The sequence below is a fragment of the Geotrypetes seraphini genome, chromosome 1, assembly GCF_902459505.1.
Source record: "Geotrypetes seraphini chromosome 1, aGeoSer1.1, whole genome shotgun sequence".
Taxonomy (NCBI): Eukaryota; Metazoa; Chordata; class Amphibia; order Gymnophiona; family Dermophiidae; genus Geotrypetes; species Geotrypetes seraphini.
The window spans coordinates 127,022,588-127,039,438 of record NC_047084.1 but is presented as its reverse complement, the minus strand read 5'-3'; the positions used below and the strand labels follow the sequence as shown (position 1 = coordinate 127,039,438).

General features: G+C 44.8%; 1 protein-coding gene across 5 annotated transcripts in view; it reads left to right on the top strand.

Annotated features, from left to right (window-relative positions):
- PDE5A (phosphodiesterase 5A) overlaps positions 1-16,851 on the top strand; it is a 323,063-nt gene that overhangs the window by 164,481 nt on the left and 141,731 nt on the right. For all 5 annotated transcript variants that reach the window (XM_033938157.1, XM_033938176.1, XM_033938166.1 and 2 more), the window contains one exon: positions 9,466-9,537. In XM_033938157.1, the coding sequence (XP_033794048.1) occupies positions 9,466-9,537 (72 nt within the window). The remainder of the gene's footprint in view (positions 1-9,465; positions 9,538-16,851) is intronic.

Sequence of the window (16,851 nt, the reverse complement as noted above, 5' to 3'; positions counted from 1 at the left end):
CGCCCTCACCACCTTCAAGTCTTTCCATACCTGGACGATTGGTTAATCAAGATCAATTCATCTCAGTCAGTACTTTTGGCCACCAACCAAACCATCCTGTTTCTACAGTTCCTGGGATTCGAGATCAATCTACCCAAATCTCATCTCATCCCCACTCAGAGACTTCAATTCATTGGAGCGGTGCTGGACACAGTCCTCATGAGAGCGTTCCTACCGTCCAACCGTCTTCAAACTCTTCAATCTCTATGTCAGCAGGTGGTTCCACAACGTTCTATCTCGGCCAAGCAAATGATGATACTCTTGGGTCACATGGCCTCCACAGTTCATGTCACACCCTTCGCACGTCTTCACCTGCCCACTCCTCAGTGGACCCTAGCTACCCAATGGTCCCAAGCGACGGATCCTTGCTCTCGACACACATCTGTGACATCATCTCTTCGTCGATCTCTACAATAGTGGTTGATATCCTCAAATCTCTCCAGAGGTCTTCTGTTCCATCTACCTCCTCATCAACTTGTCATCACCACCGACGCCTCCCCTTATGCCTGGGGAGTTCATTTGAACGAATTCCAAACTCAGGGTCTTTGGACAGCCCAGGAAATGAAGCATCGCATCAATTTCCTGGAACTCAGAGCGATGTTTTATGCCCTCAAGGCCTTCCAACATCTTCTCTTTCCTCAAGTCCTCCTGCTCTGCACAGACAATCAAGTAGTGATGTACTACATCAACAAGCAGGGTGGGACAGGCTCTCGCCTCTTGTGCCAGGAAGCCCAGAAGATTTGGGCTTGGGCCACAAATCAACAACTATTCCTGAAAGCAATCTACATTCAGGGAGAACAGAATTCCTTGGCGGACAAACTCAGCAGAATTCTTCAGCCTCACGAGTGGACTCTCGATCCTGTCACCCTACAGTCCATCTTCAGTGGGGCACTCCTCAGATAGACCTCTTTGCAGCTCCTCACAATCACCAGCTGCCCCTATTCTGCTCCAGACTCTACTCTCCTCACCGTCTGGCAGCGGATGCATTTCTCCTCGATTGGTCCAATCTGTTCCTGTACGCTTTCCCTCCTCTGCCTCTCATGTTACGAACCTTGTTCAAGCTCAAGAGGGAAAGAGCCACCATGATTCTCATTGCTCCACGGTGGCTCAGGCAACATTGGTTCTCCCTTCTACTTCAACTCAGTGCCAGGGAGCCTTTTCTTCTTCCGCTGTTTCCTTCTCTGCTTACGCAACATCAAGAGACCCTTCTGCATCCCAACCTTCCGTCTCTGCACCTGACAGCTTGGTTTCTCTCGGGCTGACTTCTCATGATACTTCTTTGTCTCAGCCCGTTCGTTCCATTCTGGATGCCTCCAGGAAACCGGCCACTCTGCAATGTTACCATCAGAAGTGGACACGATTTTCTTCCTGGTGTCTTCTTCATCAACATGATCCCACTTCCCTTGCTGTGGAGACTTTGTTGGATTATCTACTTTCTTTGTCTGACTCTGGCCTTAAGTCTACTTCCATCAGAGTCCACCTTAGTGCTATTGCTGCTTTTCATGAGCCAGTTCATGGAAAACTTCTCTCGGCTCATCCCTTGGTGTCCAGATTCATGCGGGGTCTTTTCAATGTGAAACCACCTCTTAAAGCCCCTCCTGTAATCTGGGATCTCAATGTGGTTCTTTCCGCCTTAATGAAGCCTCCATTTGAACCTTTGGCTACCACTCCTTTCAAGTTTCTCACTTGGAAAGTACTTTTCCTTATTGCTCTTACCTCTGCCAGGAAGGTCAGTGAGCTACATGCACTAGTTGCAGATCCACCTTTTACGGTCTTTCATCATGACAAGGTGGTTCTGCGTACACATCCAAAGTTTCTCCCGAAGGTTGTCTCTGAATTCCATCTCAACCAATCCATTGTTCTGCCTGTCTTCTTTCCGAAACCTCACTCTCATTCTGGAGAACAGGCTCTACATACTTTGGACTGTAAGAGGGCTCTAGCTTACTATTTAGAGCGTACTAAGCCCCACAGATCAGCTCCCCAACTCTTTCTGTCCTTTGATCCGAATAAATTGGGACGTCCTGTTTCTAAACGTACGTTGTCTAATTGGCTGGCAGCGTGCATTTCATTCTGTTATGCTCAGACCGGACTGACACTGGAAGGTTCTGTCACGGCCCATAGAGTTCGAGCGATGGCAGCATCTGTAGCTTTCCTCCGTTCCACTCCTATTGAGGAAATCTGCAAGGCTGCTACTTGGTCCTCAGTTCATACTTTTACATCTCACTATTGTCTGGATGCTTTCTCCAGATGGGATGGACACTTCGGCCAATCTGTTTTGCAAAATTTGTTTTTCTAATGGCCAACCTTCCCTCCATCCCTCTTTTTGTTAGCTTGGAGGTCACCCATCAGTCAAGAATATGCTGCCTGCTTGTCCTGGGATAAAGCACAGTTACTTACCGTAACAGGTGTTATCCAGGGACAGCAGGCAGATATTCTTGCATCCCACCCTCCTCCCCGGGTTGGCTTCTTAGCTGGCTTATCCTAACTGGGGACCGCGCGCCTCTGTCGGGCGGGAAAGCACTCGCGCGTGCGCGGTGCGGCCTACTAGAACTTTCCAAGTTCTTAGAGTGCATTCACTTTAAAATTGTCCGTACCGGGGCTCTGTCGGTGCCGTCACCCATCAGTCAAGATTATCTGCCTGCTGTCCCTGGATAACACCTGTTACGGTAAGTAACTGTGCTTTATATGCAAGACAGAACTTATGTGCACTACAGAAGAGCGGGACTTGGGTGTGATTGTATGTGATGATCTTAAGGTGACCAAATAGGTTACAAAGGTGATGGTGAAAGCTAGAAGGATGCTAGGGTGCATAGGGAGAGGTATGGCCAGTAGGAAAAAGGAGGTATTGATACCCCTGTATAAGACTTTGGTGAGACCTCATTTAGAATATTGTCTACAATTCTGGAGGCCGCACCTTCAAAAAGATATAAAAAGGATGGAGTCGGTCCAGAGGAAGGCTACTAAAATGGTGCATGGTCTTCGTCATGAGGCGTATGAGGGCAGACTTAAAGGTCTCAATCTGTATACTTTGGAGGAAAGGCAGGAGAGGGGAGATATGGTAGAGACATTTAAATATGTACATGGCATAAATTTGCATGAGTCGAGTCTCTTAAGAACATAAGAATTGCCATGCTGGGACAGACCAAAGGTCCATCAAGCCCAGTATCATGTTTCCAGCAGTGGCCAACCCAGGTCGCAAGCACCTAGCTAGATCCCAGGTAGTAAAACAGATTTTATGCTAATTCTAAGCTGCTTATCCTAGAAATAAGCAGTGGATTTCCCCAAGCCATCTCAATAATGGCCTATGGACTTCTCTTTTAGGAAGCTCTGGTATGAGAGGGCATGGGATGAAGTTAAGAGGTAATAAGCTCAGGAGTAATCTAAGGAACTAATTTTTTACAGTAAGGGTAGTAGATGAGTGGAACAGTCTCCATGAAGAGGTAGTGGAGACAGAGACTGTGTGGCATAGGCACGTGGGATCTCTTAGAGATTGCAAGAGATAATGGTTACTGTGGATGGGCCGTTTGGCCTTTATCTGCATCATGTTCGTTATCTCGGCATGTTTTGTCAGTTTGAAGTGCCTTCCTATTTGCATTTTTTTCCCCTAATTTAGGGCTCCTTTTACAACGCCGTGGTAATGGGCGTTGGTGCATTTGCCACGAGGCAGCTGCTGCTGTAGCTTTGTAAAAAGAGGGGAAGGGTTAACTTTTCATCTCTTCATTATTTACTTTTTACCCAATTCTCATGGTTTGTTTGTTTTTTGCTCTTAAAGATACCTTTCATAGCGCAGGTTGCTAGGCCCGAGTTTTGGCTGGAGCACAGACCTCAGTTTGACTATATCCCATTTTTAGCTCAAAATTGAGGAGCTTAATTTGGCTGTGATCATTTTTTTTCAATATCCAAGATGAAGCTAGTGGGTTAAGGAGGTGTGACCAATGCAATAGGGCTGTTTCTGTCACAGACTCTCTCTCTTGGTACATTTGGTGCCTTGGGCCTGAGCCATGATCCTAAGTCTTTTTCTGCTCTTTCTGTTTGCAAATGCAATTGAAGACACAGAGAGAATGGGAGGTTCAAAAGGAGAGACACTTTGAGTCCTCAACAGCCCGGTCCTTTGCCATTGGCGCTAGAAGCATTGACTTCCAAAATCACTGAGAGTGCACTGGCATTGAGAATGTCTCCACCTCTCTCAACATTGGGCACTGTTAGGTGTCAGTAGGCAACAAGACCCATTGTGGCACACTACCAAGTCACACGTCGCTTTACCATTAAAGGACGAGCTGAGAACCAGGGGAGTTCCATTGCCCTGTGAACCAAAGACCGAGAAAGTACCTGTGTGTAATGCACCTTGGGTGAATAAATCCCAATAAATAAACTGCTTTCATTATGTCACAGAAAGGAGGGAAAGTGATTGAAAGAGGGAAAGTGATTGGGACTTGAATACTGCATTTTTGTAGCTTTACAACCACACTCAAAGTGGTTTACATATATCTTCCCTCTCTGTCCCGGTGGGCTCACAATCTATCTAATGTACCTGAGGCAATGGGGGAGATTAAGTGACCAAGGGAGATAAAACTCATCAAAATCAATACACCCACCACACTCAACACATCTACCTCCATTCCCTGCGCCTACCTTAACACTAGATCAGTAAGGAACAAAGCTTTCTTAATCAAAGACTGGATCGTCCACAAAAAGATAGCCTGCCTCTTTCTAACGGAAACATGGCTACTATCAGGAGAGGATCCAATACTAAATGACCTAATACCAGATAACTACAAAATTCACATGTTAAACCGTGAAGACCGCAGAGGGGGAGGACTAGCAGTCATCCTCAAGGAAGAACTCGAACTAGAACTAGTTGACTCCAAGATAACCAACCAACTAGAAATACTAGCATGCAAGATTAGCAATAAGGACCTAGAAGAGTACCTCTCCTGTATTCTATTTTATATACCGCCAAAATGCTGGTCAAAGGCCAGAGAAGACTTCTATGAATTCATCCTACACAACTCAATTACTCCGTCTTACAATATTATAGCAGGAGACGCAAACCTACATTTAGAAAACAAGAAAAATCCCGACACAAAAGATTTTAAAAACTTCTTATCCTCACTCAACTTCAATCTGCCTTCATCCACACAAACCCATGAAAAAGGCCACCAGCTAGATTTGGTAGCTATGTCCACAAAAGAAATCCTAAATCCCACTATCTCCATATCAAACGGCATCTGGAACCACGACATCTGGTCCGACCACTACACCTATTACTTTAATTTAAACTGGAACCAAACTAAAGTAAAAACCCACCCAAGGATAAAAAAAGAACATCTCACAAGGGGCCACATTAACCCAGAGGAATACTGGGCCCACTACGAAGCGCGTGAGGAGACGAATGAAGAAGGTGAATTCTGGGAACAATGGTCAAAAACAAGCACAACTATCTTAGACAAAATAGCTCCCAAACAAAACAGAACAAACCGCTCAAATAAATATAACAACTGGTTCGACTCCGAACTACAAAAAATGAAACAATCAATACGACGACTAGAAAGGATCTGGAACAAATCAGGTGAAATATCCGACAGGAATAATTGGAGATCAAACATAAAGGAATATAAACAACTGATAAAAGAAAAAAGGAAAAAATTCTACTCATCCAAAATATATACATCCAACACAAGTTCAAAAGGAATTAACACTCATGAATTGTTCAATCTAGTTAAAAATTTATTTGACACCACACGCCACAGTCAATTAACGCACGACATAAAACTTCCATCAGCAGACGATCTAGCACAACACTTTGACTCAAAAATTGTGAACCTAAGGAACAATTGCCCAACAAACAACACAGATGAACAGCAAATAGCCAACATACATGAAAACGGAACACCAGTGGATATGTATTGGAACTCCTTTCAGGACCTAGAATGGAATAACTTCATAAAACTCTACAACAAATATACCAAATCAAACTGCATCCTAGATCCCTGTCCTCCCAACATAATGAAAGCAGCCCCTTTAGACTTTAAAATAACACTATGGACTCATATGTCCAACAATTTCAAAAACGGAAAATTCCTATCAAAAAACGGTCACATTATAATCACCCCAATCCCAAAAAATCATAAACTACCCCTAACTTCAGCAACCAACTATAGACCAGTAGCATCTATCCCATTTTTCGTAAAAATAATGGAAGGCTTGGTACAAACCCAACTGATGGACTACCTAGATCAGTTCTCACTGCTACATGAAACCCAGTCAGGCTTCACACCTTTGTTCAGCACCGAAACGGTGATAGCAGCAATCTTAGATTACCTACGTAACTTATTTAGTAAGGGCCACAAAGCCTTAGTGATGCAATTCGACATGAGCTCAGCCTTCGACTTGGTAGATCACAAAAAACTACTACAATGTTTAGATTCAATCGGCATCGGAGGCAAAGTGCTGGACTGGTTCAGAGGTTTCCTTACGACCCGCACCTATCAAGTCTGCTTCAATTACAATCTCTCTAAAACATGGAGAAACCCATCAGGCGTTCCACAGGGATCCCCACTACTCTTCAACGTCTATATAGCTACACTAGGCACGAAGCTAACCCAGCGAGGCATAAAAGTATTCAGCTATGCAGACGACTTCACAATCATAATCCCGTTTACAACATCCTCCTCTGAAATCACCCCCATAGCAACTGAAGCGCTAAACACGATGGATCAATGGACCACAGATTTCAAACTGAAGCTCAATTCAGAAAAAACTAAATTCTTCATAGCCTCGCCACACGCACAGAATACGACAATACCATTACAAATTAACAATCTAAACTACCCCATTCAACCAACGATGAAGATTCTAGGAGTAATACTAGACCAATGACTAACCATGAAAGACCACATAGACTCCTTAATCAAAAGAGGGTTTTTCACCCTCTGGAAACTTAGGTCCATTAAGGCGTACTTCCACACCTCAGCTTTCAGAATCCGAGTACAATCCCTAATACTAAACCACCTGGACTATTGCAACATCACCTATCTGACAATCCCCCAGAAGCAAATGCAAAGACTACAACTGATACAAAATGCAGCAGTCAGGATGATTTTCGGGCTGAAGAAGTCCGACCACATAACCCCCTCCTACCGACTCCTACACTGGCTGCCAATGGGAGCACGCACGAAGTTCAAACTAGGATGTCTCTGCTTCAAAGTATTAAATGGTCTAGCCCCAAAATACATTACAGACCTCTTCTCATTCCCAACCAACAGACATGAAAGAAAAACACACATGAAATTTGTCTCCCCACCAGCTAGAGGGTGCAAATATAAGAGACACCATCAACAACTGCTATCATACCAAGCAGCCATATGGGGTAAAGACCTAGGAAAACTAATCGCGCACACAAACAACTATGAAGAATTCAGGAAACACCTAAAAACTTACCTATTCTTGAAATACCTAGGTAACGAACCGGAACATCAACCCCCCTCGTAACATCACCACATACCTGTGAACTGTTAACCCCAACCCCTAATCACTAAATATGAACACTCTATTCAACTTACGGAACATTTCTACTTCTGTGTAAACAACTTGGCACTTCCTGGCCTTGCAACACACAAACTGACGTTAACATTATTAATGTTATCAGATGTACACTGCTATACTCTTTAATTCGTTGTACGTAAAGTTTCTCTTTATTTTATTGTATTTACAGTTTCTTTTATTGTAAACCGCCTAGAAGTCGCAAGATTGTTGGCGGTATATAAGAATAAAGTTATTATTATTATTATTGCTGAGGGTCACAAGGAGCAGCATGGGATTTGTACCCACAACCTCAGGGTGCAGAGGCTGGAGCTTTAACCACTGAACCACACTCTCCTCCAATGCCATCTTAGAAGTGAGCCAGGTATAGGACAATGAAGCCATTGTGACATCACTGAGGAGGTTGGCTCTTATTGGTGGAACGAGGCATTATGTCATCAGGGAAAGGGACTCAAAGCGGTTTACATACAGGTACGTCAAGCATTTTCCCTGCATGAGGAATGTAGTAACCACAAGCCAAGCACCACTCCACTGGATCATTTAAGAAACAACTGCAATGCCCAAATATGCAATCTAGATAAAAGGAGTGGGACGAATGGTTGTGTCGTGGTGTTTGAGTTTCATGTGTAGCATCTGGGGATGACGGAGGCTGATGGTACAGTTTTGTGATGATTTACTGTTATTTTGGGAATGTTCTGTTTTTGTTTGTGTTTCATTGTGCTCCGCCCATTGTCAACAGAAACCTAATTTAAAGCGTCTCTTGCCCCCTCCCCCCTCCCGTGGTCATTAGAGAGAGTGCTGAAATTGCCTTGGGCTTCCCTGAGCTCTTTCGACACAGCTCTCTGGAAAGCTGCATCTCCTGCTGACATGTTTATCTCTGACACTCACCAGGGCATGAAAGTGGGATTTAACAGTGGGATAGATGTGTTCATAGGTTGGCAGGCATGGGATGAGCAAGCAGCCCTGTGTCAGTAATTGTGCAGGTCAAGCAGAGGCACAGGGTCCAAGAAGCCGGTAATGAGTACAGCAGAGACAGCAGGAGTTGCACCCTCCATGGTAAGGTGCCAGGCAAAGAGAGAAACTGATATGTCAGATGTTTTTTCTCCTGGTGTATTTTCTGGATCTGTACATACTTTTAGGAGTAGATAAACCCTTCCAAGAAGACACATTCTACACCAGTTTCTCCACATTTCTACTTCCCGTCAGCTGCTTCGTCTGGGTTCTGATGCCTTCACTCCTCTCCACTGCTGGGTGGTCGCAGCTTCCAGTCCAACATTCTCATGGCACTGAATGCGCCAATCTTGGCTCCATGCCCTTTATAGAAACCTGGAAAAATGAACACAGACGGATCGCATGGCCTATCCAGTCTGCCTGTTCTTGCCATCTACTACTCTCTCTCTCTCTCTCTCAGAGATCCTATGTACTTGTCTCAAGCTTTCTTGAATTCAGATACAGTTTTTGCGTCCACCTCCTCTGGGAGGTCGATCCACAAGTTCATCATTCTTTTTGTATAGATGTATTTCCAGAGGTTATTCCTAAATCTGTCCCCTTTCACCTTGAGCTTCCTTTTCACAGCCCTGAGTGTGACGGGGACAGCTCCGTACCCAGCATCATGGTGCTGTCTGATGTAGGAATCAGAAAGGGAGCACTGCATTTTTTTCCCCTCTTCTTCCAATAATTCCTCCCCCTCCCTCAAAGGGACAAAAGCAAAATCCCCACTCTTTATGGAAATTTGCATCTGTAGAGTGAAAATTCTCCCTTATCCCCAGCATAGGCAAGCCGAGTGCGAAGTGGGTTTTGAGCTGGGATGTGGGTTCATTCTGTCGTCCTCTACTCACCAGCATGAACGGGACTGACCTCTCTCTCTCTCTTTCTCTCCAACAGGTGGTAGGGGTGGCTCAGGCCATCAATAAGAAGTCGGAAAGCGGAGGGACGTTCACAGAGCAGGATGAGAAGGTACCGTAAGAGCGGAAGTCTCTTGGCATTTCATAATCTATCCTCACACTAAGCTTTTAAGCGGAGCAGGCAGCAGCTATCGAGGGCCCTTCAGAGAGTGAGCAGAAAGGGGAATTCTGAGCCGGCTCTGATTCAGAAGGAGCAATGAGAGTGGGATTCCTCCTTTTTAATGTAATGTAGTGAGCACAAGTCTAACCGCATAGAGCTCAAACGGGCTTCAGTTACCTTAGAAGGCAACAACTGATCTGAAACTGTTTTCAAATGCATTTGTAGAGAACGTTTAGGAACAAAAGAAGTAACTTACAAGGTAAAATGCTGAAGCGTGGGAGGGGTGGGGATAGCCCTTTCTGAAATACACTCCCTCGTCTGTTTCTGAGCAATTACCTTTTATAGCCCTAAGTTTGCAGTAGAGCTTCTGAAAGCATCAGAGCAGAACTCTGCAGGACCCCGGATGGCGGACTGGACAAGATTGCTAGGGAGAGGGGCTGTGCCAGCCTTGGCATGAAAACTGCTTAGCAGACCAACCTGGGTTTGAGGTGAGATTTGAAGCTAGAGAGATGGGGGGACCTGGGAGCATGAAAAGGAGAGGAGAGATCGAGTACAAAATAAAAGGAACCGGGCTGAGGACGTGAGATCCGAGTGGGACAGAATCAGGGACTGGGATGGAGATAAAGTGGTCGCAGAGGAGGCCTGAATCGGACAGAAGGGGGGACTGGGGTGGAGACACAGCAGGGGGTAATTCTAGAAGGATTTGCCTAGTTTGAGGTGTGGAGAATCCACATGAATAGCAGCACTTGCATGTGTAAATGATCTCTTAGAACACAAACTAGCTAAGGGCACCGTATTTGTTCACACAAAAAAGAAGACATGTGGCCCCACCCCATTCCTCGCCCCCCTCCCCAACCTTCAGCGAGCTCAGGGCCGCATCTGGATGGCCTCCAAGCATGAATGGACGTGGCGTGATGATGTCCCACACATGCATGAACGCACTCCAGACGTGGCCCTGAGCTCCTAAACCCAGACAAACTGCCGGGTTTTCAAAAACTGCTCAGACACCCAAACAGTCCTCTAAAAAGAGGACATGTCTGAGTAAAGTGAGTGTGGTGCAGTGGTTAGAGCTACAGCCTCACTACCCTGAGGTAGTGGGTTCAAACCCCACACTGTTCCTTGTGACCCTGGGCAAGTCACTTAATCCCCCCCATTGCCCCAGGTACATTAGACAGATTGTGGACAGACAGGGATAAATGCTTGAGTACCTGAATAGATTCATATAAACCATTCTGAACACTCCTGTGAGAACTGTATAGAAAATGGAATGACATCATAATGCCTCATTCCACCAATAAGAGCCAACCTCATCAGTGATGTCACAACAGCTTCATCATCCTACACTTAAGAACATAAGAACTGCCGCTGCTGGGTCAGACCAGTGGTCCATCATGCGGCGGCCCTTAGGTCAAAGACCAGTGCTCTAAATGAGTCCAGCCTCACCTGCGTACGTTCAAGTTTAGCAGGAACTTGTCCAAGTTTGGCTCACTTTTGCTACACTTTGATTTCTAGAATGGTGCAGTGGTTAAAGCTACAGCCTCACTACCCTGAGGTTGTGGGTTCAAACCCACACAGCTCCTTGTAAGTCACTTAATCCCCCCCCCCCCCCCATTTCCCCAGATAGATTGTGAGCCCACCAGGACAGACAGGGAAAAATGCTTGAGTACCTGAATAAATTCATGTAAACCGTTCTGAGCTCCCCCTGGGAGAACGACATAGAAAAATAAATAAATAAATCTGTACATATGGTAACTCTAAAACTAGCTGAAAAATATGTGCCATGCATTCGTGTGGAGTTTGGGCCCAATGCACGTTACACAGACAAGTGATAAAGTAGCATAGCTTAATAGTATTCATACGTGCGGCTACAAGCATTGACACCAGCAACACAGGGCTGGTAGAAGCGTTTGTGCCTAGAGGTTCACTTACACTACTGTTCTGGAAAGAAAAGAAGGCTTTTCTAGTAGGTGCTATAGAAGCCCCCTCCCCCACCCTATCCACATTGGAGGCAATGTGGCACCAAGAACGAAAATCGGTGGACAACCGAAGAAGAGAGTTCAAAGTGGAGCTGATGCTGGGCAGCCACTCGTTCACCAGGGTGCAGTGAACACGTTAGGCCTCTGCTGTCAGACTGCTAGTGAGACCTGAAGGGCTGAATGCAGGGGTGGAACATAAGCAATGCCTCTGATGGGTCAGACCTGAGGTCCATCGTGCCCAGCAGTCCGCTCAGGACCTGTGCAGTAATCCTCTATCGATACCCCTCTATCCCCTTTTCCAGCAGGAAATTGTCCAATCCTTTCTTGAACCCCAGTACCGTACTCTGCCCTATTACGCTCTCTGGAAGCGCATTCCAGGTGTCCACCACACGTTGGGTAAAGAAGAACTTCCTACTTCAAGTTCAAGTTTATTAGTATTTGATGAATCGCTTATTCGGTTTGCTAAGCGATGTACAAAGTTATAAAAAAAAGGTAAAATTACAACAAAGACAAACCAAATGACAAAATTCTTGAACATAGTAACATAGTAGATGATGGCAGATAAAGACCCGAATGGTCCATCCAGTCTGCCCAACCTGATTCAATTTTTTTTATTTTTCTTCTTAGCTATTTCTGGGCAAGAATCCAAAGCTTTACCCGGTACTGTGCTTGGGATCCAACTGCCGAAATCTCTGTTAAGACTTACTCCAGCCCATCTACACCCTCCCAGCCATTGAAGCCCTCCCCTGCCCATCCTCCACCAAACGGCCATACACAGACACAGACCATGCAAGTCTGCCCAGTAACTGGCCTTAGTTCAATATTTAATATTATTTTCTGATTCTAAATCTTCTGTGTTCATCCCACGCTTCTTTGAACTCAGTCACAGTTTTACTCTCCACCACCTCTCTCGGGAGCGCATTCCAGGCATCCACCACCCTCTCCGTAAAGTAGAATTTCCTAACATTGCCCCTGAATCTACCACCCTCAACCTCAAATTATGTCCTCTGGTTTTACCATTTTCCTTTCTCTGAAAAAGATTTTGTTCTACGTTAATATCCTTCAAGTATTTGAACGTCTGAATCATATCTCCCCTGTCTCTCCTTTCCTCTAGGGTATATATATTCAGGGCTTCCAGTCTCTCCTCATACGTCTTCTGGCGAAAGCCTCCTATCATTTTCGTCGCCCTCCTCTAGACCGCCTCAAGTCTTCTTACGTCCTTCGCCAGATACGGTCTCCAAAATTGAACACAATACTCCAAGTGGGGCCTTACCAATGACCTGTACAGGGGCTTCAACACCTTCTTCCTTCTACTGACTACGCCTCTCTTTATACAGCCCAGGACAGGACAGCCCAAGACAGGACAAACTTGAATTGGAAGGAAAGTAGGGGAAAGTTACAACTCTTTTTAGAAGAAATAGACAAAAAAGGAAGAGAACAATGGGGAACGGGAAAGTTAAAAAACTGAGAATATTTAACAAATCTAAAATTTAAATGTTAAAAGCATCTTTAAAAAGATGGGATTTTAAGGATTTTTTAAAGGAGGTGAGATCTTTTTCATTTTTAATATATTGTAATGAGTTCCACCATTGGGGGCCCATTACGGAGAACATATCAGATCTTCTCGTGCCTACTATTTTCAAAGAGGGTATAGATAGGAGACTTTGGAAGGATGATCCGAGTGGTCGTATAGTGTTATGGGGTATTAACATTCTAGCTATAAACTGAGGTTCATTAAAGATTAAGGTTTTAAATATTAACAGCATGACCTTAAAGAAAATGCGATGGCTGATAGGGAGACAGTGGGAGTCGATCAATAATGGCGTAACATGGTCATTTGTTTTGAATCTGTCCCCTTTCAACTTTTCCGAGTGCCCTCTTGTTCTTTTATTATTCGAAAGTTTGAAGAATCTGTCCCTCTCTACTATCTCTATGCCCTTCATGATCTTGTAATTCTCTATCATATCCCCTCTAAGTCTCCTCTTCTCCAGGGAAAAGAATCCCAGTTTCCCAATCTCTCAGCGTATGAAAGGTTTTCCATCCCTTTAATCAGACGTGTCGCTCTCCTCTGAACCCTCTCGAGTATTGCCATATCCTTCTTAAGGTATTGGCAATACTGGATGCAGTACTCCAGATGCGAACGCACTATCGCCCGATACAACGGCAGGATAACTTCTTTCATTCTGGTTGTAATACCCTTCTTGATTATACCTAGCATTCTATTCACTCTCTTAGTGGCCGCTGCGCACTGTGCCGTTGGCTTCATTGTCATGTCCACCATTACCCCCAAGTCCCTTTCTTGGGTACTCTCATTTAATAACATCCCTCCCATCGTATAGTTGTACCTTGGGTTTCTGTATCCCACATGTAATACTTTACATTTCTCAACATTGAACTTCATCTGCCATCTCGTCGCCCATTCCCCTAGTTTGTTCAAGTCCCTTTGCAATTCTTCGCAGTCCTCTTTAGTCCAAGCTCCACTAAATAGTTTGGTGTCATCCGCAAATTTTATTATCTCACACTTAGTCCCTGTTTCTAGATCATTTATGAATATATTAAATAGCAGCAGCCCGAGCACCGAGCCCTGCGGGACACCACTCGTGACCCTCCTCCAGGCCCAGTAGTGGCCCTTCTTTCCTACCTGCCAACCAGTTTATGATCCATCTATTTAGGTCTCCTTCCACCCCATGGTTCTTCAGTTTCTGGAGTAGGCGTTCATGGGGCATCTAGATATATGATATCTATGGGGTCTCCTTTGTCCATCCGTTTGTTAATTCCTTCGAAGAAGTGCAATAAGTTCATTAGGCACGATCTCCCCTTGCATGTTGGCTGGTTATCAGAAGTTCGTTTCTTTCAAAATGTTCATCGATGTTTTCTTTTATCAGTGCTTCCACCATTTTCCCCGGAACCGAGGTCAGACTCACCAGTCTGTAGTTTCCCAGGTCACCTTTTGATCCCTTTTTAAAGATGGGCGTAACGTTGGCTATCTTCCAGTCCTCCGGGATCATGCCTGTTTTCAGGGATAGATTGCAAATTTGCTGCAGTAGTTCCACTATCTCCTCCTTTAATTCCTTTAGAATCCTTGGATGGATTCTGTCCGGACCCGGGGATTTGTCAGTTTTTAGTTTTTCTATCTGCCTGCGTACATCTTCAAGGCTCACTTCCATGGATGTTAATTTTTCTGCTTGATTTCCGTTGAAGAATTGCTCAGGTTCCAGTATGTTGGTTGTGTCTTCGTGTGTAAATACAGACAAAAAGAACGCATTTAGTCTTTCCGCAACTTCTTTCTCCTCCTTCACCACTCCCATCCTGTCTCCGTCGTCCAGCGGTCCCACCTCCTCCCTAGCCGGCTGCTTCCCTTTAACATATCTAAAGAACGGTTTGAAATTTCGTGCTTTCCTGGCTAGCCTCTCTTCATACTCTCTTTTGGCTTTTAGAACCACTTGGTGACATTCTTTTTGATACTTCCTGTACTCTTTCCAGTTCCCCTCAGTTTTGTCCTTTTTCCATTTCCTAAATGAATTTTTCTTATTGCCTATCGCTTCCTTCACTATTTTAGTTATTCACGCTGGGTCTTTTGTTCAACTCTTTTTGAACCCCTTTCTGAATCTGGGGATATATAGATTTTGTGTCTCGCTCACCGTGTTCTTGAGAAAAGACCAGGCATGTACTACCGTTTGCCATTTCTTGGAAGTGTTCCTAAGTTTCTTCCTTACCATTTCCCTCATTGCTTCGTAGTTTCCTTTCCTGAAGTTGAAAGTTGTCGCTATGGTTCTCTTTCCTTTCAGTATTCCTACTTCCATCTTGAACTTGATCATGTTATGATCGCCGTTTCCCAATGGTCCCACTACCTCTAATTCCTTTGAAGGTCCCCTTAACCCATTTAGGATTAGATCCAGAGTGGCATTTCCTCTTGGTTCTCTAACAAGCTGCTCCATGAAACAATAGCCTCCAGGAATTCTGTCTCTCTAGCGCATTTTGAGCTTCCAGGACTCCAGTCTATCCCGGGGTAGTTGAAGTCTCCCATAATAACCGTGTTACCGCTTTTGCATTCTCGCTTCATGTCGGCTTCCATTTCTTCATCGATATCTCCGGTTTGCCCAGGTGGACGATAGTACAGGCCCATCTTTATTTCAGGCCCTTTCCTTCCCGGTATTTTAACCTATAGCGATTCCAGCTTGTTGGTCGTCTTTGCTGTGTCCATTTTTGTCGATTGTATGCTTTCTTTTATGTATAGGGCTATTCCACCTCCTTTCTGTCCTGACCTGTCCTGGCGATAGAGCTTGTACCCTGGCAGTGTTGTATCCCATTTGTTTTCTTCATTCCACCACGTTTCAGAGACTCCAATGATGTCTATGTCCTCTGCATTGGCCATGGCTTCTAATTCTCCCATTTTGTTTCTTAGGCTCTTTGCATTAGTATATATGCAATTTAGATCCTGATATTTTCTTGTCTTCATTTCCTTTCCCTGTGCTTCGGTCTATAGTTTCTTATCTTTTGTTACAATCCTTCTAACCTCCTCTTCTGGGTTAGTTGACTCCTGTAATTTGTCCATTGTTTCTTCCCAGCCTTTTTTCCCCTCGGTATCTTCACGGGATACCTTCTTCTGAATCATCGACGCTTGGTCGACTGTCAGCTTTCCCCTTCTTCTTAGTTTAAAACCTGTAATATTCCTTTCCTGACGTTGTTTGCTAGAAGTCTTGTTCCCGCCGCGCTCAGATGCCGTCCATCTCTCCTGTAGAGCTTGCACTTGCCCCAGAACGTTGTCCAGTTCCTCACGAAGTGGAACCCTTCTTCCTCACACCATCTCCTCATCCACGCATTTATTGATTGTAGTTCCTACTGCAATACCACAAACTGTTCAGAGCGGTCTGCAGAGGTTGAAGCTGTATACAGACAGCAATATTACAAAATACTTTCAAAATTACAGCATCTGTGGACAGGAGCATATCACAGATTAGTCTCCACTCACTAGTTGAGCACAGTTCATAAAGCTCCCCTGTGGGTAGAGATTACAAGACCATAGTGAGATTGTAAACCCCACTCATAATGGGCACTAAATAACATGGGCTAAAGAGATCTGATAGGGCACCACCCCTGCCGAAGGGTAAATAGCCAGGGTTTGGCAGTTGGGGAAAATTTCTGCATTGCATTTTAGCAGCCTTGTCCAACCTGAAGCCTATGGGCCAGAACTCGACCTATCAATCCCTTTTTATTGACCTGCAGAAACTCCCTGAAATCCTCTGATGGGATCCCTGCTTTTCTGCCGTGCAGGTCTAACTGGGAACTT